We start from the raw sequence: 26,197 nt of genomic DNA, 5'->3' as shown, positions 1-26,197 counted from the left end.
TTAGACTACCACCTCTTCCTTATGCATGAGAATAACTGAGCACAGCTTAAGAGGAAGGAGAGATTTCACACAACATAGGAGGTGGCATATGGTGTCCTGACCACCCCTCTGTTTGCCATTAGTAGAGCACCAATTCTGGTTTTGACTGCTCTCCTCATCTGCTGCTCTCCTCATCTACTGCTCTCCTAGGCTCCTTTATGAACTAGCAATATTAATGACTAGCGTAGCCACCTGAGGGAGATTTCCTTGCTGAATTTCATCTACATGAAATAAATCTGGTTAAGATGAATAGTTTCTCAAGAGCTATATTCCGTGCTGAGCACTTCTTAAATACAGAAAGCTGTACACTTATCAACCTGAAGAAAATATATCTAGAAAATGGCTATAAAAATATCTCCAGTGATTTATAAAGTCTTACTTGTCACTGAAAGTTATTTCCACAGCTTACATGCGTTTCCTATATATTCAAACATAGCAAACAAAATATGCATGCTCATTTTTTAATAAATTTATAGAAGCAGTCTAACATCCTTGAACTGCTGTGATGTGAGCTCAATCAATCTTCCCCATTTCACCACTGTTTCATTCTCTATTCAGGTAAATCATGGAGGAGTTAACCCAGAGCAGTGCATATTCATGTTGGACAGTCTGTGCTGGTGTAGTTAGCTGTGGTTGGTCTCGCCAGCCAAATGCCGTTGAATCACACAGTCATTAGCAAAGGGGCTGTTACAATAATGAGGCTGAGCTATGACTTATGTTGGTAATATACAGTTAAGAATTAATTTTGTTACAAATAGCCTGCATTATTTCAGAAGAGATTTTTGTTCAGCCAGGCTAAGGCTCTGGTGACAGGATTTGGTAAACCTTACCTGTTTATGTTACTTCAAACATCTCTCCCCGTATCTAAGTATGGACACCTAACTGCGCTTTTTAAGGGTAATCATGTGAGTGAAACTTGACTGTGTAAATATTTATGAGAAGAAAATACCAATAGGCATGCATGACTGGAAATAAACTCTAAATTCAGAGATATTTTTCCAGACTAGTATTTATGAAAGTTAGGTATGCTAAATTTTAATGCTGAAGTAACGTATCTATGCTTATGCTTCTGCTTTGGGAAAATATGGTAGCGGGAAAATATGGTAGTAGGAAAATATGTTACAGGTTGGGCATCTATGACACCAGGTGCTCTTTATTGTCTGCTCACTATAAATTACTTAAAGATACAGGGGAGTTGAACAAGATAGGCTTAGATGGTACTTAAAATGAACAGTTCAATGCTCCAGCCTCCTCAGAGGAATCAGAGTGAGGCGCCTGAACTTGAGTTTTCCAGTGCTTTTATATAGCAGAATATAATGATACAGATGGGCAGAGTCAGGGAGCCCAGCCAGCTGTGCTGAGGAAGTAGCAAAGCAGAGCTAGAAGTTTTGGAAACAACACTAAACAGCGACAGCATTTTCTGAAGTACTTGCTCTACTTTAAATTCACCTTAATGCTATGGGATTTACTGTGTCCAGCAAAATAACTGCAGATACAAAATTTATTCCAAAAATACGTAGAAGATTACATATTCTGGTATGGCCAGCCATGTGCTTTCTGACAAATAACAGTATGATTATTAAAGCTAAAATAAAATACCAAAAGCAACTGCCTTTTCATAACATAGAAGCTGACATTGTTTGCCCAACCGAAGCACATACTGAGGCACTTACGATATAGACGAGATCTGAAAAACTTGGCAAGACTTGGGAGGATCTTACATTAGAACCTCTGAAGCCTCTTCAGTCCTGTCTACCTTACAGAGTACAACTTACAACATAAACATCATGTTTTTTTCTCCAATAACATTGTGCAAATTTTTTCTTTGCAATAACATTGTGCAAAGTCTTGGAAATGGCAGCCAACTGATAGCACGTTCTGCGCAAAACTCAAGTTTACAGGCTACACTGTCTGTGCCAGTCTCATATATATATAAGCTAGTCAGGTAAGTTCCTATGCCATTTGTAACACCAAAATAATGTCAAAACCCATTGATAAGATTGGATCAAAAGTTCTTCCTCAGTGCAGAAATGCTTCTCACCCTCCAACTTTGCTCCAGTTATTCCCCGAGGTCTCCCAATAGCTTTGATCTGAGGTATCTTGTTTTGGAAATGCCTAGTATTACATTTATTTTATACCTATGAAAATACTACACGGAAAAAATTAACCCATATACAAACAGAGAACACTTATCTCTATGGCTTCAACTATAGCAGCTGCGTGCAGGACAGCTGCTACTGAACATGGCTTGTCCAATGTCTGAGCCAGACTGTCTGTGAGCGAGACTGCCCATCCCAAACCATCTTTTCCATGGAGAAGAGACATCTGAGGCATGAGACTTCATTAATGCAAAGTCCCCACAGAGGACTTTCACTTAAAAATGAACAGCAGGAGGGAGCAATGTCCACTGATTGTAACAGTTTTCCCAGTTAATTTATTCTTTGAGAAAGGCAAGTTCTGCAAGGCTGGTGCTCCCGCCTCTTAATTTCATGGTAGTTTCTCCACAGAAGACTCAGAGAAGTTTTAATATGCAAATGCACATCAGCTTCCAGAAGCTTAGATGAAGATACTACAAAGTCCAATTCTGGTACTGCTCTTAGGTTTTCAGTCCCCAGATTATAATGCTTTTATCTGAGAATATGCTTAGATGGATAATGCAATGCTCAATATATGAATTTATTTGTTTTTCTGGTTTGTTCAATACCACTTCTGCACTGTCATGAGTTACTCACTTAAAGAAAGCGATAGGACTACAATTTTCTTTGCAATATCAGCATTATCCTGGCTATACATCAAAAGAAATGAACGATGAGCATTATAATACAAGCACCAGAAGTTCCAGTAATATTCAATCAGGCATAATAACTGAATATCCAGCATTTTTGTACATTCCAGACCTAGTCGAAATATTGTACATATTTAATTGTTCTGAATTTAGATGTGAACTTCACCAGAGTTCAAGGAATATTTGTACCCAAACATGCGATCTAGGCACGTTTGTAGCTAACAGCATTATTAAAAATTAATCTTTATAAATACATAATCATATTTCTGTGGCATGGAAATTTAAGTGGTTCGTGATCTCCTGCTGTTCTTCATAAAATGCTGCAATAATATATTTTGTCCTTTTCTCAAACAACTCTACTGCTGCTGTGCTGTGAAATACTATTGACTAATGTGAAAATAATAAGAACATTAACTGTATCTCAGCTGAAACCAGGACACAGAGTTAACAAGCACGAGTTGTGAGATGTGCGTATATACAGATGGGCAGAGAGAAAGATGGAAAGAACCATGTGTCCCAGGTGAGAAGAATGTTTGATTTTTTTTTTTCCTTATAAAGAACTGTGGCTTTTGTCTTTCTGATGCCCTTCTGTTTTGTTAATAAGCAGTTATTTCCCTCTCCTGATGCAAGCCTTCTGTATATCCCCCAAGCTGAAGAAGAATCACAAATTCTACTAAGAGTACTTTTCTAATTTAAGTAGAAAACTGCAATTTTTTTGCCAAATCCTCTAATTAGCAGATGGTAGTACAGCCATTGTCAGTCAGATACTGCTCCCAGTACATCACAGCAATCCCTTCATCCTCCAGCGGGACACGGAGATGTAAATACAGACAGTATTTCCACTTTACTCTCCTGTAATTAAGTAGAACAGAGTAGGGAAAGGACATGACAAACATAAGATCAATGTTAAAATGCTTGAAACTCTGGAATTGTTTTGCTAGCATTGTGATAAACGCAACTCAGAAAAATCATGATGAATTTTCTGATGGAGTATCAACTTTACCTATTCTCATCTTAATACATTTGAGTGAGGTTCAGGTACACCTGGTACACACGTAACTTTGATCAGAACTGTCACAGGTGAAGCTCTCCAAGAATTTCAGAAGCCCTTCATTAACACCATAGTGATCTAATTAATCATACCTGAATTATATACCTCTAAAACTGATGCCACAAAACCACACCTAGAGGTATATTTTTAAAGACCTGCTATTCTCAAACAGGAAGGCAGTCTGAATGTTAAAATTGCCAAAGCGTTGGCAGCTCCTGAAATCCTGCCTATCTCTGTGCTCATCAAAGCAATGGCAGACTGCTAATTTATTCCCTGCATTGGAGTCACCAGGAACAGGTTTAGATAGCCACAACTTCACTACAAACAGAATCACTTCAAACTGCTGTAAGCAGCACACAGTAGCCAGCAGAAGTGGACCTGTAAACATGTACACATTACTAAAACATCCAAGATGCACTAAAATAGGTTTATCAGGATTTATATCCTGATAAACCACCATTCAGCATGAGACTTTCTTTTCTGTCTCAGTAACAGATTGGTGCTGGCAGCACTGAAAATGGTGCCTGCCTGGCTTTTTATACTGACTCCCACGTATTTGCTCCATTTCCACCATGCCGCTCCATGTTATGAAGCCTCCCTGAGGTTAAAAGCAGTGTGCAAGTCTGACAAGCTATTCTGTCAGAATCAGTTTGTGTGGTTTCACCTGCCTGAATGTTCCCATGAAGGTCTGAAGTCATTCACAACCCAATGCATCTGCATTGCTCTGGCACTTCACTCAGTAGCACTCAAAAATGCCTGGGAGCGTGCTGGGGACCTGTGAATAGTGAAGTGTGAAGCAACATCCAGATACAAAAAATACCAGGAATTGTGGTGAAAATTCTCACTTCTCTTTAGTTTCCTGGCCACTAAGAATTTCAGTTGCAACTAATTCCAATAGGAATTATGCATCTGAAACTCTTGACGGGCTTTGACAATCCTAGGGAGGAGGAAGGACCATATGCCTGTGCACATTAATATACAGCTGGAGAAAACACGGTATCCCTGCTGAATCACACAACGAAATATGAGGAAATTGGAAGAATCGGTGCCTTCTTACAAGTGCCCAGATACTACATAATCACTTTACATCTTGTTATTGTTATTATCACAGCTATTTCTATATCACTAGGAGCCCTGCAAATCTAGTAAAACATTTTACTTCTCATGGTCTATATTATTGGGGAGCAATCATTTAATAAGAAAAAAGACCTTAAATTACTCATGTCTCATTTCAAAACTAGAAGTTGAAATCAGAAACCTACTACTATTACATGCTCCACTGCCTTTACTTCTACTCAGGGTCATCCAATCCATAAATTCAATTTAAAAGTAATATAAAATATGCATCTGTTTACATAACCAAGGCTAAAAATGTTCTACAAATGGACAAGAACTGGTATGGCTTTTAAATTATATAGCAAAAATATCAAATTAAAATAAACCACGGATAGTAAGAACTAGAACATACACCATTTTATGCCTGTCTGACTTGTTCCAGCTTACTGAGCTATGATCAAGATATATATATATCTCTCCCTATATATATATAAATTGAAGAAGCTGTTCTGGATGGTTCACTCCCTAAGTTGAGTGATTACATGTTTCTTAATACACTTAACCTCAGAGAATAACTACTCACATCAATCCACACCTAGCATGTGCCACCCAAACATAATTTATGTGCTACAAATTGTCAGTATATGGATTTTGACTAGGTTTTTAAAATTAGAAAGAGGAAAGTAAGAATGAGTGCATGTGAGAATGTGTGAGTATGCAATAAATACATTATATACCTATCCATACCTTGTTTGTCTTCCTGCCATCTCAATTCAGGCTCTACCTTTGTTCCTCATTTATAAGTAGTATATTGTTTGGCCCATGCTTCTTACCTTTGAGCACTGAGCACAGGTTCAGTTTAATTTAGCAGTTAGCTTGACAATTAAAAGACATTTAACTGGACAAACTAAAATGGACTGGAAGAACAATGCAGTCTGGGGCAAAATTTATGGTTTCAATTACAACACCAGTGTTACCCAACCTGATGGATTTAACAGAAAATACCTAGACATAATCACAAGCAAAATTTGAATGGAGATATTTGGAATAAAGGTGAAAAGTGACGTTTGACTTTATCTTATGTAAGCAAAAGTCAACTGTTATTTGCTGCTTTGTGTTATCCAGATGGCACTGGTGCTAAGTATTTAGAAAAATGGGAAAGATCACACATAGCTCTCATAAAAGGCACTGCAAAATAACATGAAGTGAAATCTTAGCCTAGCACTGCTGTGTGTCTTGCATGACTTTAAGGCAGTCTGTGCTTCCCTCATCCTCTCCTAGCCTGCCTGCTGGGCTGCAGGACAGAAGACAAGCTGAGAAAACACTGTGAGCCAAGGGCCCGCCTTAGTGATACCCTGGCCTGCCTGAGGTACCCAAAGGCAAGTGCTTGCAAGCACAGCTTTGGACAAGGCCCTGCTGGTTGCCTCTTACAGTTTCTTCACTATGGGAGTTATTCTCTGGGCAGATCCAGGACTTCTGCAGGCATTTTAGCTGATGTAAAAGGGCTGAAATGCGAGTGGTGATTCACCCCATGTCTCTTGTGCATGCTCTGTTTCTGACATGGGTAAGGTCGTCTTCTGCTGTCGATTCCTGCAGCGAACATAATACCACTGACATTTGTCTGGGACATCTCTGGCAGGAAGAACTGGAGACTCAACTTGCATTGTGCTGAGGAAGCTGCTATCTGACTTACAGATTTTCCAATGATACAGAGTATGGAAAAATGAAACAAAATCCTCCAGGAGTACACTTTGAGCAATCTCAAAGCAGACAGTATTGAAGAATGAATAACAGCCCAGGTTTTAGTAAAATACAGCGAACCTCTGGCTGCAGAAGATATCCTAAGGCATGAAAATGATCTTGGGCAGATAGCAAGAAGACACAGGTCAGTGTGCACACATCAGCCCAGTATTGGTTCCATTTTTTTAAAAATCTTGTCGACTGCTTAATTTATATTTCCTATCCTAATACTTAGTGAAATTTAATTAAAGTGGTGTTTAGATTTAAGCATTCCACCATAGTATTAGCTACCCACTCAGTACAGTGCTGCTCTCATCAGAGACATACTGATTATGGTTTACACAGCACTTGCTGCTTCTCCACAGAGGGCTGATTGGTCCCATGATGCCCATGCTCTTCCTGATTTCCAGCTGTTACATTTCATTAAGAGACAGCTAAAATTGCCTCAGTGGTTTCCTCATATTACTTCTCCACATAAGCAGTTGGTTCGATTACCATGGGGATGCCACAGAGTCAGGAACAGGATGAGAGGCGGCTCTTGAGACTCTTCCTACACAGAGGTAGTGCCACTTCAAAAGACTTTGGGAAACACTCACATGAGCAACTAACAAATGGAAATGACTAAAGATCTTCTGGAGACTAATGGGACCAATGCATTTTCATTATTCAAGCAAAGCGCAAGAGGAAAAATTAAGCAAATCATGACCCAGAAATCAGCATTTTGTAAACAATTTCCCCTTTGTTATTCAACAACATAATTTTGTTCCACAGTTATCTCCTCTAATAAGTGAGTGTGTGTATTCTGTGTTCTTCTTTCATTGAGAGCATTACTTAAAATGGTCTTCTTACTAACTGGAGTGCCCTAAATATGCAGCAGAAAGCCTCCTGCCTTCATTGCATTTTTACTTAGGGTCAGGCCCACTGTCACTGAAGGTGATGGGATTTTACCACCAAGTTTAACAGACAAAAGAATGCCCTACATCAACCCCGGAGGGGAGGCAATGTAGTGAGGGACAGCACTAAAACATATGTATACATTCTAGGGAAAATAAGTAGGACATAAGCATATATACATAAAGGTTGTACAGAACTTGCAGGTGTTACATGAATAGGGAGACTCTACCCTATTTGCTACAAATCAACTATAATATGGATCTAGGACTCCTGAATATTAGCTCTCTTTTTATCCAGCTTTTCTGCAGCACAAGAGACATCATTAGAAGCAAAAGTACTTCACTTAGAACATACCTTACCACATGTGCTTGGAATAGATATTGCTTTGTTCATTTTAATCTACAGGGAGTTTCAGACCAAGGATGCACACCAATTTATTCATAATGTACATACTGGACCACATTTGCTCTAACAGTGGCTAAAAGAGAGCTCTGCTCTTCTGGTGATACGGCTGGGTTTTATAAGATAGTGCAGTCAAAAGCCTGTCTTCTGTTTCTCCCATTTATCTGTGCAGTGAACTATGATTTGGCATATTTTCAATTAGCACAGAAGGGGAGCATCTCTGCTCTCTTCCCCTGTGGCTTTTCTATCCTGTATATTTGCAATGTTCACTTTTATGATCTCCCCTTCTAGGGATGCAAGGAAAGAAACCAAACCAATATAACTCATATTGCAGCACAGAGTTATTAAGGGTGCTCAAATACACACAGTATTTCCCATCACATGTTACCAAGACAACAGATACCACACACAATAGCCACTCTCTCCCTCAGGGAACATAATTCCAGAGATAAATCCTGTAGATCCTGGTCAAATATAACTTCTTTTTCTCAGTGGTCATTTTGATCATCAGGTCCCCAGGAGGAAGATGTCATGACTGTCCTGAAGAGCCCAGAGCTGGCTCGATTCAGCAAATGAACCAATGTCAGAAGATGAGGAAAAAATTTTAAAATTGCTAACTCTTCACTGACAGCAGGGACTCTGGTCCTCTGGAAACCAAGGTTCAGGTGTCAGCACATGGGATAGTCCATGAGATGCTGTCAGTGGTTCCCAACTGGTGGGGTGGGAGGCAGGCTCATGACCTTCTACAAGAGGAACTCAGCTAACTCCCTCTCAACTGATGCAAGAATCCTAACTAAAACATCCTGACCAAAATGTGAATTAGCATTGAACTTGTTAATTCAGTGGCATCAATTCCAGCCTCAGCTGTGTTAGTTCAGAAGGTGTGATACTATGAATGACACAGCTGAGACTTGGCTTGATCTAAGTGTAGTCACTCAAATGAGGGCAGTTGAGTTAAGCGAGTCTCACAACCCTTGCAGTGATATCAGAAAATGGACTGATCTGCTAGACTAGCAAATGGGGGGATTTTGATTGGTTTTGTCAGCTACTTGCAGTGCATTTTAGCCTGCAGGAATGTTGTCTGCACATTAATGCCAGAAATACCACAGTGTCACTGGCTTCACATTTCAGCACAATGCCTTTGCAGATTCAGATGCAAAAAATCAGCATCAATATTTAGAGGCAGCCATTCTAAACTACAAGGTTTCTGGGGCGTAAACATCACATCTAAATAAAAGATAGTGTATGGACTTGGTTACTACAAGGGATGAGTACATGTGCGAGAGCTCCTGCACCAGTGCTCCCAACATGACAGAATTCTGTGTTATGGAGATCAACAATGGATGCCTGACTGACTGTAGGGCCAGGTTAGATTCATCGCTAATTAAGAAGAGTAGCTGTTGTTGATTTAATTCTTTTAATTTATAAGCCAGTATACATGAATCTTCTATAATAATCTTCACTTTCGCCCTGATCAGAGTTCTGTGAATTATAAAGAGGCATGCTGTATAATGGTGCATATGTACACCAAGAAATACCAAGTAGGGGCTCCAATCCTACTCTGTCTCTGCAGAGAGACAGATGCCACATGGACCAGATCCTGGCAGAGACCCGCGCATACTGCAAAGAATGATCCCATCATGGGATTCCCTTTCTCCACAGCACTGAGCTTCCCTTCTAGGATGGATTGAGGCCATCACACTACATGCCTTACTGGCAATGGTGGTGGTCTGAGAGTTCTTCATACATGAATTACTCTCTACTCCAAGGCAAAAAAAGTAGCTGCAGCAAAAGCTGAATGAGAGTACAGAGATAAAAAATTATAATTATCTTCTAGTTAGTAAGTAAATAAAAGCCTGAAAAGATATACAGAGTTCTTCAATTACTGGATCATCATCAGAGAATGTACAGTTTGGCAGCAGTAGGGGATTTACAACTGGCAGGCAGGGCTTATGGTGGGCATCCATCTGCCTTGTGAAAGACAAGTAGACCAGTTATTTGTTCTACAACCAAGGTAGCCCTTGCCTTTGACATTGTTCATTCCAAGCTAATTAGGGCACCCACAGTATTTCCAATACTATTAATTCAAGGGCTGAATGAGACACGCTCCAAAGAGGAATTACTGAGGTTTGTGACCTATTGGGATCAAATATTGTGAAATGCCATCTATTTGTAGAATTCTAAATCTTAGATCTTGACTGGTTTTGTGCTCTTCCCAGCTAATGGGACAGGCTGTTCTTGAAACTAAACCATAGAACTATACAAATAATAATTTTCCAATACATTGTTCCAGGTAACCTGGATGAGGATGGGCAAAGCCTGACCCCTAAGGAAAGCTACTGAGAAGACTGAGGAAAAGCATTATCACTTGTCAATAAGAAAGGAGTATCACACAAACAGTTCCAGGTGCTGTTTAGACAGCCCCTGTACAAATCTCTGTACAAATCAACTGAAAAATGAGAGAAAATGATTAAGCTGTCATGCCTCTGCTCCATCCTGGCCGATACCTGCTCTCTTGCCATGCTTCATGGGGAACACATGAAACTCCCACAACACTTCTGTACTCATTTGTCTGCAGAGAAACCATCTTTTCTCTCTCAGAGGTCTGATCCAACACCCACAAACGCTTGCAGAGTGGCATTCATGCCCTGGCTAACACCAAGGGGCTTAGGAAAATATGTCTCAACTCATTCACAACCCAAGTGGGGCGAAGGGGTGGCACAGTGCTCCATCACGCTGCAACAAGCACTGAAATGCTCAAGAAGTTAATGCGCTCAGGTTTGCCACTGCATTTCCAGAAGTGGCTGCCATGACTCTGACTTTTCTTTTCCCTGCTTGTTTTGACTTGTTACCCTCCCCTACACCTCACTGTAGCATGGGGATCTTTTTGCAGTGCAGCTAATGAAAGTTTTTCAATTTAAAAAAAAGGAGGAAAAGCTTCCTGCATTCTCAACTGCTCCCGTGAAAAGACCACAACTATTATACCATTAGTTACAAGCAAATACAATCTTTGTTGAATTTTACTAATGCTAATTCCTGTCCTCCAATAATGCCATGTCAATAACACCTTGTCCTTCCTACCTCCCTCTTTTCAAAGCAAATGGAAGAGTGAGAAGACACAAGGATTCTCTATTTATCATAAAATCCCAAATTACTTCCATACACAACTTCTCAGAAGTTCCATCTCCTGATTCTTGCTATCCTTACAGAAATACACTTGATGAGTGGTGTTCCACACACTTTGGAGTCAAGATTGAGGTTGTAAAAGGATGCCAGGCGCTCTTCCAAACTCATTGCCCAGTCTAAAACCAGAACAGCCAAGCCAATGCCTCATTCCTTTCTGCTTATTTCTAGCAGCAGTAGCAGCTTTCTTGCCTTTCTCTGTCCTAGTTGACAACTTTACAACCTGTTTCCAACTTTGGTGGAAGGATAAAAGACCATAAATTCGTTATGCTTCTAAAGTTCAGAGAAATTGGGAGGCTGGTTAGAGAAAATTCATCCAAATTGCCATTGCTAGGCTCATGATTAAACAGCAAAAGATCCTGGAAGAAGAAATCCATACAAAATTTGGTTTAATAAGTTCTGTTGCTCATGGAATTATCGACTTGTTTTTCCCCACAACTATAAACTAAAATCCTCCACAGGAGATGATGTACATGAAGCCACTAGCTGGTGAGAAAAACCACCACCACTCAAGCATATCTGAACTTTAGTCCAATTGCCATCTGAATATTTCACTCACAACCAATTACATTTTTTTTTTAACTGATGTTTAATCTACCTATAGCATACTTTCTCATTAGATATGGAATTGGGAGGAATACTACTATGACTATTTAATATAGGCTTGATCCTATGCCCATGAAAAGCAGAGAATCCAACAATCACTTTTACGGGGCTTTTGATCAGGTCCATAAAGCACACAGGCTATTAGAGGTACCTGTACAGTTTTGAAAATGTAAGTGCCAGCACAGGAGTGTAAATGCAGTATTGATTCTTGATGACAGTGATAGAAAATTCATGGGCTTCTAAGTGTCTTCAGGCAGAACTTAAATTTAAAAGGCTGCAGAGGTGCATTTTGAATACATGTGCACATCCTAGAAACTTTTTGGCCTGCAGATACATTGTTTACTAGTGCAAAGAGCTGAGCACCCACCAATCCCATGGCCTTTTTTTGGGAACAAAGCACCTCAGAGGGGAGAATGTGCAGCTGGCAGAAGCCTTCGTGGCCTATCCGTATGAGCAAAGGCTTTTGGTATTCAGCAACTGCCTGCCAGGTACTCTGCACCCAGTGAAGACAGGGGAAGAATTCATCAGCTTCAGCAGGAAGAAAATCAAACCTATTGTGAACCATTTTCAGCACAAATACGTCACTGCCTTCAGGCAGAGGCATATCTGCATTCTTTGGACCTTCCTCAGAGTTCTGCTTATCTATGCACATTCAGCTGTCAGCCCCATGCTACTTTTAACTAAGGAATTAAGAAGAGTGCATGGAGACCACAAGCTTCCTGCAAAACACAGGGAGGTGAGAGACTGGTGTTTACAGCTCAAGCAGTAGCTAGTGGCAAACATAAATTCCCTAGTAACTTCTCCTTTAAAATAGGAAAATAATGCTCTTGGTTAAGTCGAAAAAGCATGATTTGCCACAGAAAAGGGATGATTTTTACTGCCTGTTTTGATAAACAGAATTGTTTGTGATTGCATGATTATCTTGGAGAGATGCATATAGAGTTCTGAAGATATAATGGAATTTAATTATCGAATTAAAACCTTTTTAAAAGGAACTGAACTCTGTTCCTTCAAAAAATCTACATGAACGTATTCAGCTGCAAAGTAAGAGACTAAGATACTACATTTTCTGGCCTAGAAACATATACCTGCTACTCCAGCAAGAACAAAAGGAATACCGAGAGATGTTCAGTGCCATCCATCTATTCCACCACTAGTTTTATCTAGAAGTGTGGGACATCCTGTAGCTAATAAATAACTCAGATGCAGTTAACAACAGATAGTATTGGATCTTTGGCCTATACAAATAAATGGAAACCAAAATAAGTCTTAATTTTAACTACTCCTATCTTTTTTATACAGACAACATACTATCAAACCGAAACATTCCTCTGAAAATGTAACTGGTATCAATAAAGCAAATTATAAATATTCAGAAAATCTGTAAGGTGCTTCAAAATTGTGTGTTCAATTTCTAACGAGAATTTGAGATTTCTCCTCGCTGCTTCTGTTTTCCAAGACCACCTTCTACAGTCACATAGGGTTTTTAATAATTCTTTTTGTTACTGGAATCCAAGATTCTCTCTGAATGACTTGACTTAGCAGGCTGCAGTTCTGAAGAAACCCTACACATGGACAGACCAAACAAACAAAACAAAAAAAGAGACCTGGTGAAATTGCACTCAAGTCCTACAGCACTTAGAGTGTAATAATCTATAGGTGGTGTTTGCAACAAGACTGGGATGAGTTACCAGCAAACCTGGAAGACTGTACAACAGCTTTCTCTCTTCATCAAATGCTCTAATCACCACCTTGGACTTCTTTTGCCTAGTCCCTTGATCAGTCCAAGTAATCAGATTAGCTCTCACTAACCAGAGCCTCTAGATCCCAGCTCTTGTGGCAGCTCACATAGTTGCCTGATTGACTCTTTCCTGCACCTTAGCTCCTGTGGCTACTTACACGGACGCTCACAAAAAGCAATCTGAATTAAGTTGAATTATCAATGCCACATTAAACACTTGTGTGGACTTTTTAATTCAGAACTGAATTGGCCTTAATGAATTAAAATAAAATGAATGAGTTTATGAACTGAATAAATATCCACCCAAGGGTTTATGGCAATATAACTAATCTGTTTCATATTTATGGTTTAAATAGTTCAAGTTACAATGTACAAACAAGCCCTAGTATCAAACAAGACTTAGACCAAGATTTCTAAGAAACTGTTCTTCATCAAGCTATCTTTGATTCCCAATTCAGAATCTGATTTTTCCTATTAAACCTATGTACACAGGGTAATTCAGTTTCTCTTTCTAGCAACTATTTATTATTCCTCAACATATGAGCCCCTGGAAAGAGCTCATGAAGCTGATGTTTTTTTCTGGGTAACTGCTATCCATGTTTCAGATCACTGTGGATCTGGGATTCTCATACCTGCTGCCAGTACCCTATACATTTAGCTGTGTGCACCTTTTTAATGCGGTTCACGGACATGGAAATAATAGGCAGCTATTGTGATTAAAAATTCCCATCAGATTAGAGTCACTGAGCCGCATGCTCACATTACCATATCAACCCATTTCTCAATCACAACACGGGTCAGATGTCAATCAGGTCACTGATAGAGCAGGGCTCACTCGAGGTACCACCATGCTGGCCTCAGGGATTCCTGCTTTATTTCCCCTGTGTGGTAAACACCGAGCGAGATCAAAACAGTATTCTAGGAATAAAACTTCCTCAACAGCACTTCTGAGTGAACACATCTAACAAATATCCCTTTTGGAAGCCACCCAGCAGCAGTCTCTGAAAGGCAGGGGAGGTTTTCCTCTCTGTTGCTCTGGGAGCAAAAGGACCATATTCATCTCTGACCAAAGTATGGGGAAACCGGTGGAGTCACTGAGTAGATTTCCCCAGCTGAAACACCTGGCCCCTGCAATCCAAATCTGTTGGACTCCACCAAGTCTCAAGACATACACCTGCACAACATCTGATTACTGATCGATGACAAATTTGCACAGCAGTATTCGACAGCTGTTACTTTGATGGAATAAAAAATGACCCGGGGCATGAGTTGCTTAAAGGCAGGATCCTGTGACCAGCCAGCACCCTGCTGGAAAAGACCTGCAGTGTTTTTGGGTCACTGGGATAACCTGGCACTGCAGCTGCCCACTGTTGCTCAGCCTTTGATCTCATCACAGACCAGATGCCTCATGGCTCCATGCCACTGTGAAACGCTATTTTTCTTCCACATCTTTAAAAAGGGCAGTAAAAACTTGAAGAACAAAAGCCAACGGTCTGAGAAATACTAATTAATTTCCATGCTTCAAATGCAACCTAAAAATAAAAAGCAGCTTCAACACATTTTGGTTTTAAATGAAAGCATTCTAAAATAATCTTTAAGGACACAGTCTGATGAAGACTGTACATTCATGAGTCACAGCAATAGCAGCTGAGGATATACAACAATTTTTTACACAAGAATGAGCTTCTTCCAAACATGCTCATTCTCTCTCCCCCCAACCAGATATTCCATTATTGCTGATTCGTTGGTAAAACACTTCTTAAAACATCTCCAATGAATGTTGTTCTCTAATCCATATACTATGCGGAAGCTTATGCTACAGCATCTGTTTTTCAATCCTCAGAATTTGCTATAAATTTGCTAATGAATTACTTGTATTATTATATTATTTTAACAGGAATACGTTGTTGCAGAATTATGTTGCATCATGACAGTTTGGGCAGCCTCATATAATCTTCACAGCAGCTGGAAATGTAATCAGCACAAAAACCAAACAGCCTCATTAAACATCCCTTTCCTCTAAGAAGGGACACATTTAAGGGCCTTGTCTCATACGTTCCATAGGAGCTGGTATGGGGCTAGAACAATCCCAAACCACATTTTTCAGTCCAACTAAGAAAAGCCCACTTCTTAATCCCCCAAATGTTCCACAGCAGATCTCAGGAAGACACAACTATGCTGCTCTGTAGTGGAATACATGCTCCCAGGGAAGTGATTATACCCCCCATTTTTGAACCAGGAGCTTCTATTTGGCAATTCAAGTATAAAAATAGACAACTGCTTTAACTGCCTTCTGTGTACAAATCAGATCTGCAACTTCCGAACACATTTGAATTCTTTTAATCTGCTTAAAATAACAAATCTAAAAAAAGCTGATAATTTATAATTCCATCATTAAAGAAGCAAACTTCTTCACGCACTGCTTTCCCTTGCTATGAAGTGCCTTCTGCCACCATAAGCTTTCAGCTGTCCATCTAATTGCAAGGTTGAAAATGGTCACTGGCTTTAAAAATCTCTGTGGATCCATAATCCTGAAATGATCTGGATTGGAAGGGACCTTAAAGATCATGTGGTTCCAACCCCCTTGCTATGGGCAGGGACACCTTCCATTAGGCCAGGTTGCTCAGAGCCCCATCCAGCTTGCTGCTGGTACCACAGCAGCAAGCAAATACACATGCTAATTTTGCTCCCTTTGTAGAAATGCAAGAGAACAAACTTTAAAAAATGTGTCCTATAGTTTTCCATGAATTCTGGTGCAACTTCTGGCCAGCTTCACAAACGACATTAAGAAAATATTAGTGCATGCAAACAGAAGCTATGGGCAATCTGCATTTAGACCTAGAATATTTTATTTACTTCCAAAATTAAGAATACATCGAGTGTGCAATTTTAGACCAAAGCAAAAATAAAACTGAAAACAGCAACGAAGCTGGTGAAGGGTCTCAAGCACAAGTCTGTGGGTTGTTTAGTCTGCAGAAAAGGGAAGACCTTACTGCTCTGAAATGAGGTTGTAGTGAGGTGGGTGTTGGTCTCTTCTCCCAAGTAACAAGCAATAGGACAAGAGGAAATGGCCTCGAGTTGTGCATGGGGAGGTTTAGACTGGATATTGGAATTGGATATTATATATAGGATATTTACTGAAAGGGTCATCAAGCATTGGACCAGGCTGCCCAGGGAAGTGGTGGAGTCACCATCCCTGGAGGTATTTAAAAGATGTGTAGATCTAGCACTTGGCATATGGTTTAGTGGTGGACTTGGCAGTACTAGGTTAACGGTTGGGCTTGATGATCTTGAAGGCCTTTTCCAACCTAAACAATTCTATGAAATGGATTTTAATTTTTTTATTCGGTCCTTGGGCTCAAGCAGTATAGTATTTCAGAAGACCTAAAATACAAATGCTTTCCTGTCTGTCAGGTCATTTTATATCTGGAATTCAGATTTTTAGCTATACTTGTTACTATCTACCTCAAATTTGAAATTGAAATGTAAATTTGAGTAAAACCTCCTCTAAGATTCACCTAGAAAAGACTGAAATATAATATGCAGATTTTCTGGAATTTCCTTCAGATAAAGATATTTGCTTAAGTCAATGTGCATTCGCAAACAGCCCTAATTCCTGCAAAATCGCACTTTTCTTCACAGGATGACAATTTGCACCTCCCTCAAAAAAATACACAACGCAGTGAACAAAGCAGCACTCGGTAAGTCTGAAAAGTGGTTGTTTTACCAGGTTTTAACAAAACTGAAGCTCCTTTTTGAAGTCTGGACTAAGTTTTGCATCAGTGCTTTTTCTCCTCCCAAAAAACTTGGAAATGATCACCTATTTTCAGCAATGTGTTAATGCTCTAGGAGCTGCTCCAGCACAACAAAAATACCTGGCTGGGACCAGCATCCATATCGCCTGCTCAGTCTCTCACATTGAAAGGACCACTGAGGGTTTTACACAGTCTTATTAATAAACAGGCTTTGTCATAGATGTGAGCAGGACTTTGGGGTATTTCAGGCTTCACTGTAACTTCAGGCCCAGCTACACTGCAGGAGCGACCCCACTCTCCTTCTCCATGCTGATTCAGAATTGCATTTCCAAGTCATCAGAATACGAGACTGAAGGAAGAAAAATCCTAATTACGCCAGTTCTCCATACCTAAACCTAGAGATAGTCTGTCTGGCCTGCAAGTATAAGAGGAATTGTAACTGAAATATAAATACCTTTCAGATGGGATCACAGTATTTATTAAACAAAATTCAGGAGAAGAGAACGGGACCATAAAGTGTTTTAAAACACAGTTATCCTTGTTAGCTAATGATCCAAACAAAACCACTGCTTTCAAAGTACAGGCTGAAAATAGGACCTTTGCAGACAGATTTCAATAACCTGGTAGGTACTTGTGAAAAGCACTGAAAATCTCCCCACTTTAGGCCACCTCCCCAAAAGTACAGGCAGAGGTGAGGGCAGGCATGTGTGCAGGCTGTGCTTCTCCTTCACTTCCCCAAGCAAAAGTCTCACCCAAATAGCTACCTTGACTAGTTTAACAGCCCAGGAGTTTTACATGAGAAAACACAAGTGGCAATCACTGGCAAAACAGAAGGGAGTAGGAAGGTTTAAGGGCAGCACTGGCCACACATCATTGAATTTCTACCGACTGGAATATTCTGGAAAGCAAAGTTCAAAATATTTACCTATTGTAGTTAGAAATAATCAGCAGTAGGGATAAAATGATCTGAGTATGGTTTATGAATATCAGTTCCTCTAATTGCAGAGATTTACCACATTTTGTTTTCTTCTTGTTATTCATCAGAAATATTGAAAGTCCTTGCCTGTAAGTGTTGCCAAATTTAAACAATCCCTCTGCTGACTGGGAGACTCAACTTATATAAACACATTGACATATGAATTTTTATAGAGCACTTTTTAGTAACTCTGGATGGAAAAAACAAAGCACCAAGGCTTAGCAAGTTAAAAACATAGTATTTGAGCATAAAATGAATGGCTGCTTTAATGCATATTCTGGGAGTGGGGCAGCTAAAGCTTGCATGAGTGGATTTTGTTTTGGCACACTTGCTTTTCTTTAATTGGCTCCAGCGAGAGTGAAAGCAAATGGAAGAGCATGTATGCCTTCCCTAAAAGCAAACTGAAAAAACCCAGATGATGCCTTTCGTGGCACTCTCTACAGTACTGGGTTTCAGTGTTATAAATCCAGTGTGGAGACCTCAGCTGTTCCAGTTTAACAGAGTAACTGCTAGCAAGAGAAGACTGTCATCCTCTGTACAGACAACTATTAAGAGTCCTAAGGCCCTTAGACAGCAGATCAACCCATGAACCTGCCCTGAAAGCCCTAGTCCCCCAACCCAGCCTTCCCCAACTCAGCTGATGATGCTTAGGTCACACTGATTTGCCTCTTGGCTCTTCTGATATCCTGCTCTACTTGGTTCAAGTCCGGTCTTTATCCCTTCAAATTCTTGAGTCCTAAACCTTGAGATGGGTTCCTGAACACCACCCTCTACAATTTCACACTAGGAAATAAAGCTTTAAATGAAGCAGGAGTAGGTCTTCCCTCTTCTCAGGAAGGCACCCCAAGCACAAAGGTAGGAAATCACTGTCACATCTTTCTTTGGCCACAGAACAGGACACAGCTCGCTAGATCACCCACGGGTTTTGGGGATGGGAGCTGTGGCACTGGAGGATGGATCTGTCCTTACCACCCTGTGGAAAAAGTTTTAAGTATTTCTATGGGGGGTATCTGCGACATGAGTGAAGGGAGGTTTCAAAGCACCTAGTAGGAAAGCCTGAGATACAGATTTCATTTTCTCTCTTTAGTATTACTGATTGTTTCAGATAACTGTCTACCTGGCAATAGAGCTGCTGTGGAACTTTCTTCTGACACTAGACTTTCTCTGCTCATTTTACAGGGTGCCTACGTACTTAACCCAAATATTGCTGAATCCCTTCCCTCTCTTAAGTACAGCTGAGCTTTCTCTACACCGCTTAGTTTCTCACCTTCTCCTGCTTTCCTCTTCTCATTGCAACCAGTTTCCTCCAAGTACAAGTTACATACTTCCTCCTTCCCTCTGCCTGAGCACTGCAACTCAGCGAGCAAGGACGGGGGAAGAGGGACACAACAATTCCTTAAAATGAAAGTCATCAGAAATAGGAAATGGCAAAATAAGACATTTTCCCCTACTCAGACCCCTGCAAGCAGCTGAAATACTTTTTTTCTGAAAGGTTGCAAGCAGTTGGCTCTTGATGAACACAGTGATAAAAAACTTCATAATATTTCAAGTAAGCCCAGAACCTATCTTCCCTCAGGCTTTTTTATTTCATAAGCACTTCATTCTCCAAAACATCACCAGGAAATGACACTTCACCACCACGTGTATGGCACTGCAATAAAACAACAGCACACACAGGAACTGTTTTCAAATTCCCATCAAGGCAAGCAGAACAAGACCAAGGTATTAAAAGCAATGGCAAAGGTGTGGCTGAGGAGACAATCAGCTTACTCTCTTGCTATCTGCTTTGCTGATTTCCAGAGAGCCTAGCATGGCTTTAAAAACCTTGTGCAGCCTGCTGGAACCATCCCAGCTGCATCCAGTCAAGATAACGTGCTTGGGCAAAGAGAATGGTTTCTTCCTGGCTTCTTCTGCCATAAGTAAGACTGCTCCTTATCAGTTATAAGAAACAGTCCCATCAACTGGTATAATCTTGCCATTTAGAAATTTGCCTGTGCTCCCAAAGCTAGATTTGTCAGCTTTATCATACTACTCATTGCCATGAGAGGCCCTCAGCCCTCATGGTTTTCTGCACTTTCTGTGCAAGAAGAAATTTTAGGTGAGTTAAAAAAAGTACACCATACTTTTGACTATAGCCTGAATAATTGTGGCTGAGTTTAATTTCTTTGTCTAAATCCCTGTATATAAAACTTCACTGTCAGGAGTGTTCACATTGTACTGTGGGAGTTTCAGCATCCATCAAAGAACTTTCAACAGGACCTCAGTGGTAAAATGATTTGCAACTCTAACATTGAAAAAATACTCTTTGCTGGGGGAAGCTTCACTTCTGTCTAAGAGGAGGATTATTGTGAGAATTAACTTGTTTCTGGCCCCACTGTGGTACGCTGGTGTTCCTCACACAGTATAGTCTCCCTTCCATTTGCTCTGAGATTAAGCTTGTTCATAGATGGAGCCCATCTGTCACTCACGGTGTACATCCTGAACAATCTTCTTAATACTCCACCTTCAGCAGAAGAGGTTGCTCAAATCAAACCCCAGATGCGGACTCATGTGGCGCTTACCATCTGCAACAACAGATCACCCCATAGCGTGATCTCTTCTACCTGCTCTGGCTGCTCTACAAAATACCTAATAATGATGCTCACAGACAGACCAACTGCGAGGCAAAGGCATTAGAAGTCTGCATCAAAACCCATGACTTTCACCTTCATGACTAAGTCAGTATCAAGGCAATGTCATTGGTCCTTTCTGCAGTTGTTTCAGCGATATCAAAGCCAACATAACCTATAAACATATAAAGTACATGACACATGCATCCTTTTAGCGTTCTACTTGTCAGTGACAATAAAGTAACGAAGACAGAGGATGGGGGACTTGTTAGACTCAAACATCACAGTGTGAGTACTGATGTTCTGAAAGGAACCATATATAATAAGCACAATGTTAAGGTCCTCCGTCAATCAAATTAAAGATTTTCTATCTCATCTTATGCAATTACCAGGTGTCAGAAAATAACTTTACCTATTACCTAAAAGGTGTTTTTTGCCCACTGTATTTTAAAGTATTCATCACTGAATAAATAATCGGAGCTTTCAGTCTGATAAAGATATGGATACAAAATGTTAGCACTTGGAAATCTCAAGAAAAGGGCATCCCCTTTCAACCTTAAATACCAGCCTGACTCTCTCTTTCTTCCAGTCCTCTCCCAGGAAAAAACTCCCATGAATTTCAAAGGAAGTTTCAACAGATAAGGTCACGTGTTTTGACCCTTACCGCTTTTGACATTAAAAATAATTGAATCTATTGTGCAGCAAATAAGAGCCCAATAAAATACTTGTATTGTATTTATTTTTTGATAATTACTGATGTTCTATGCAGGTGGAAAGCTTGGTTGCATGCCTGTAGGACACTAATGGGAATTTACTTTTTTCCAAGCGTCACATTTATCAGCGCACTAGAAGAAAATCAGCCTGTATTACGAAGTTTCATGCTGGCTCTCATTATGCCATCTCATAAGCTTGTCCTTTGATTTATTATAAAGATTAAATATATTTTCTCAGTGAGATCAGAGGTATTAGATGAGAGGTCATGGAAATACCAGCAGAAAACCACTAGTTTTCCAGGTGTAAAATCTTTTGTATGACACATCTTAGGTTCGGCCACTGCTGCAGAATTGCCACAGGGGTCTGATAGGATGCTGGTGGATTCGTGTTCCCCAGGGTTGGGCATGATGGAAACTGTGGGGTCCCCAGCTCTTATACAGTCCAGAAGTAAATCTCTCCCCCTGCCTCCTGCAGGGTGTTCAGCAAATTTGACATCCTTGTCAACTTTGCTGCAGTTAGTAGCAGAGGAGCTGATGGGAATACCAATTCTGCAGAGCAGCTGCGGAATACTGTTAGCTTACCAGATATTATTATTATGTTTTTAATTTATTTATTAAAAAAAAAAAAGATTTTGGATTCAACTGAGATCAAATCTAGTACTGCAATTGACAATCTCCTGCAACCAGGAGACCCAGCTTTTAAATTAATTTTTCAGGCACTATAGTCTCTCTTTCTAGGGGAATAGATACACTGGCATATGCGGTAAAGCTTTCTATTCCTCAGAGAAGAGGAGACACGTTTTTACTCTGGTTTTAATCCGTATGTACTTTACAAGTGATGTGGTAAATGGGTTCTTCTTGTAATGCCCAGAACAGATTATGTAGGTGTATTCAATCCTGATTCAAACTAATCAGTCGAACCACAGGAGTGTGCAGCTCAGCCCCACCTCCCAGAGCTGGATAAACCATACAAATAAATACTAGTCAGGCTTTGGCAACTCATGGCACCTTCTGAACTGCTGTAGTTATCCTCCTAGTTGTAACCAACTAATCCAGCATGCTGGATGGAACTAGCTTCAAAGCAGTTGTCACCACAGTGTCCACATATCCCTGAGCTATACAGTTCTCGTCAAAATCCTGCTACACTTCACTGTGGTTATGACTGATACAGAACATGAAAGACAAGCCTTTTGTTTTGCAGAAACATGTCATTTTTGGTAACAATAGCTTCTCAGCTGTCAAGTTGAAAGATACGATTGTCACTCAGAGTAATATAGCCATCTATTCCAGTTCATTAGTCTTTGCCTGACACATCAGTGAGCAGCTTAAACAGCACACAGTAAAGAACAGCTTCAGGTATAAACCCTGAAAACTCTTATTCTGCATTTAACCTCATGCAAGAATTTGCACTTAGCTAAATGAGACTTCTCATGCAGTTATGGGCCATTTTCAGTACAGACTTTAGGGTGCCAGAAGGGACAGTCAAGTCTCCTGCTTGAAAGCTTCCACCGTGCAATAAAAAGGTCAGAGAGCAACTGGGCTATAATTCAAGCTTCTTCTGGCACTTGAAGGAACAAGATCCTCACTGCTTTCTCTCTAGTTCTAGTAAGAACAGTAAGAAATCAGAAGAAAATTCATGTCTTCTCACAGACAATCCAGGCTTATGACTTACAAAACCTCATGTAGTAATTATTAATCATCATGGAAGAACAAAGACAAGAAATCTTCTAAATAGATCACGAAGCTTGAAAACAAACACACCAGGTACAAACTTCTACCACATGCATAGGTGCCTGGATCTGGAATTCTTGCTCAGACCAATTAACAACATAAAAACAAGTTTTTGCAGGTTTTCATACTTATTTTTCAATTAAAAAAGTCTTAAACCAGGAGTGTTTAGAAAGCGATGGCAGAAGGAGGGGTGTGGCAGGGAGAGAGATTTGGTTTTCTCAGAGAACAAATGACATACATCTTTCCTGCCCAATGGAACAAATAATTTATGGTTATGAAAGTTACTCAACAAAATGTCAACTCCTTTGTCATGCATTTTTCTCGCTCCTCTATTAGCAGTTACAAGGAGTTTGAATGTGGCTAAATCCTCTAGAGTTGTCTTTTCATACTACTATTCCCTTTACCCATAATCTGGTAAATCAATGTAACAAGATTTATTCTGAGTTACCCTCTAGCTCTAGTAGCAGAGTCTGAATATATAGCTTTGGTGAGCTGCTGCTTTAATTGTAGTGCATCCAATACATTGTTTTTTGCCTTCTTTTAAAGAAAAAGCTGGTAACAGAGTTAAATATCTCTTAGAATCTGAGAAATCTCTCCAAGCCTAGTTTCAACAATCTTAAAAACATATATGAATTGGGGCTGCATTACAAACTTTTGGTCTTGTTGAGCAAACAGTTTCAGATTAACAAACCAACCCAGTTGCAACTATTACCTGCTGAAGTGTGCTTAAATTTTTCACTCTTCTTCTTCCTCCACTTCCATGGCTTAAAAAGCCTCCCAAGAGTGGCAAATTTGCTTCTTCTTCTGATTGGAGGTGTGTGAGTCCCAGGTACTAGAGAATCTGAACGCATTGCAGCCAGTCTTTCCACTTCCTCAGCTGTAGTTTCAGCAAGAGAAGGAGAAAGAAAAAAAAAAGAGGGGGGAAAGTGAAATAACTGCTTTAATAAATCATCAGAGAACCACACAGATGGTCAAAATTTTCCATGGTTACAGAGAACAGTAAAAAAGGGAAAAAAGTGTAGTCATTATTTTAGCATTGTTTTCTATGATGGGGCTACAAAACTGATGGATAGGGGCAAAGCATTCGATGTTGTCTACCTGGACTTGTGCAAAGCGTTCAACACTGTCCCTGACGTTGGAGGGAAGGGATGGCATCCAGAGGCACCTCGACATGCTTGAGAGGAGGGCCAATGCCAACCTCATGAAGTTCAACCAAGCCAAGTGCAAGGTCCTACACCTGGGTCGGGGCAATCCCAGGCACAGCTACAGGTTGGGTGGAGAAGAGATTCAGAGCAGCCCTGCAAAGAAGGACTTGGGGGTGTTGGTTGATGAGAAGCTTAACATGAGCCGGCAGTGTGTGCTTGCAGCCCAGAAAGCCAACCATATCCTGGGCTGCATCAAAAGAAGCGTGACCAGCAGGTCAAAGGAGGTGATCCTGCCCCCTTATTCTGCTCTTGTGAGACCTCACTTGGAGTATTGTCTACAGTTCTGGTGTCCTCAACATAAAAAGGACATGGAACTGTTGGAGCAAGTCCAGAGGAGAGCCACAAGGATAAGGGGGCTGGAGCACCTCCCATATGAAGACAGGCTGAGAAAGTTGGGGCTGTTCAGCCTGGAGAAGAGAAGCTGCATGGAGACCTCACGGCAGCCTTCCAGTATCTGAAGAGGGCCTACAAGGATACTGGAGAGGGACTCTTCATCAGGGACTGTAGTGATAGGACAAGGGGTAATGGGTTCAAACTTAAACAGGGGAAGTTCAGGTTAGATATAAGGAAGAAGTTCTTTACTGTGAGGGTGCTGAGGCACTGGAACAGGTTGCCCAAAGAAGTGATAAATGCTGCATCCCTGGCGATGTTCAAGGCCAGACTGGACGGAGCCTTGGGTGACATGGTCTAAAGTGACATGTAGGGGATTGGAACTAGATGATCTTAAGATCCTTTCCAAACCAAACTATTCTATGATTTCATGACAGTGGAATCCATAATCTATTGTAAAGATCGTTATTAGCAATCTGTTCCAACAGGAATATGGATTATTACAATAGCAAATTTATAATCTGTAGTAAATTGTTCTGCATCACTCTAGTCCATCTACCAGCCATACCTGGGGAAGCGGGCGTGAGACTTGGGAACAGAAAGCTCTAGAAAAAAAAAAAAGATGCAATATGGCTTAAAAGAAATCTTGCAGGTCTTTTTCTTTGGTTTTTTTTCAATGGAAAGAGACATTTCCATGAATTAATGTCTCTCAAGAGCAAGGACCCTGATAAGTAATGACCCTCTGATATCATTACTGCCTCTATTAAAACTGCCTGAGTTACAAAAGGGGCTGCATTAATGACGGAAAGGGTGCTAAAAATTCATAGACTCATAGAATTGTTAAGGTTGGAAAAGGCCTTTAAGATCACCAAGGCCTTTAAGATCAACCGCTAACCTAGCACTGCTGAGTCCACCACTAAACCATGACGGTATGTGCCACATCTACACATCTTTTAAATACCTCCAGGGATGGTGATTCCACCAGTTCCCAGGGCAGCCTGTTCCAATGCTTGACAACATTCTCAGTGAAGAAATTTTTCCTAATAACCAGTCTAAACCTCCCCTGGAGCAGCTTGAGGCCGTTACCTCTTGTGCTATTGCTACTTCGGAGAAGAGACCGACACCCGCTTCACTCCATCCTCCTTTCAGGTAGTTGTAGGGAGTGGTAAGGTCCCCCCTGAGCCTTCTCTTCTCCAGACTAAACAACCCCAGTTCCCTCAGCTGCTCCTCATCAGACTTGGGCTCCAGGACCTTCACCAGCTTTGTTGCCCTACTTTTGACATGCTCCAGCACCTCAATGTCTTCCTTGTAATGGGGATCCAAAGTCTAGCCCCACTTTCTGTCCACTCATTCTCCTCCAATTCTCTTTTTAGCACAGGGA

The 26,197-nt window shown here is 40.5% G+C and overlaps 1 protein-coding gene across 16 annotated transcripts in view; it reads right to left on the bottom strand.

Annotated features, from left to right (window-relative positions):
• PHACTR1 (phosphatase and actin regulator 1) overlaps positions 1–26,197 on the bottom strand; it is a 312,497-nt gene that overhangs the window by 103,273 nt on the left and 183,027 nt on the right. For all 16 annotated transcript variants that reach the window (XM_030482452.1, XM_030482481.1, XM_030482392.1 and 13 more), the window contains one exon: positions 23,994–24,158. In XM_030482452.1, the coding sequence (XP_030338312.1) occupies positions 23,994–24,158 (165 nt within the window). The remainder of the gene's footprint in view (positions 1–23,993; positions 24,159–26,197) is intronic.

Source organism: Strigops habroptila, chromosome 1 (genome assembly GCF_004027225.2).
Source record: "Strigops habroptila isolate Jane chromosome 1, bStrHab1.2.pri, whole genome shotgun sequence".
NCBI lineage: Eukaryota > Metazoa > Chordata > Aves > Psittaciformes > Psittacidae > Strigops > Strigops habroptila.
The sequence above is the reverse complement of the archived record's forward strand: the minus strand, read 5'-3'. Positions and strand labels throughout refer to the sequence as shown.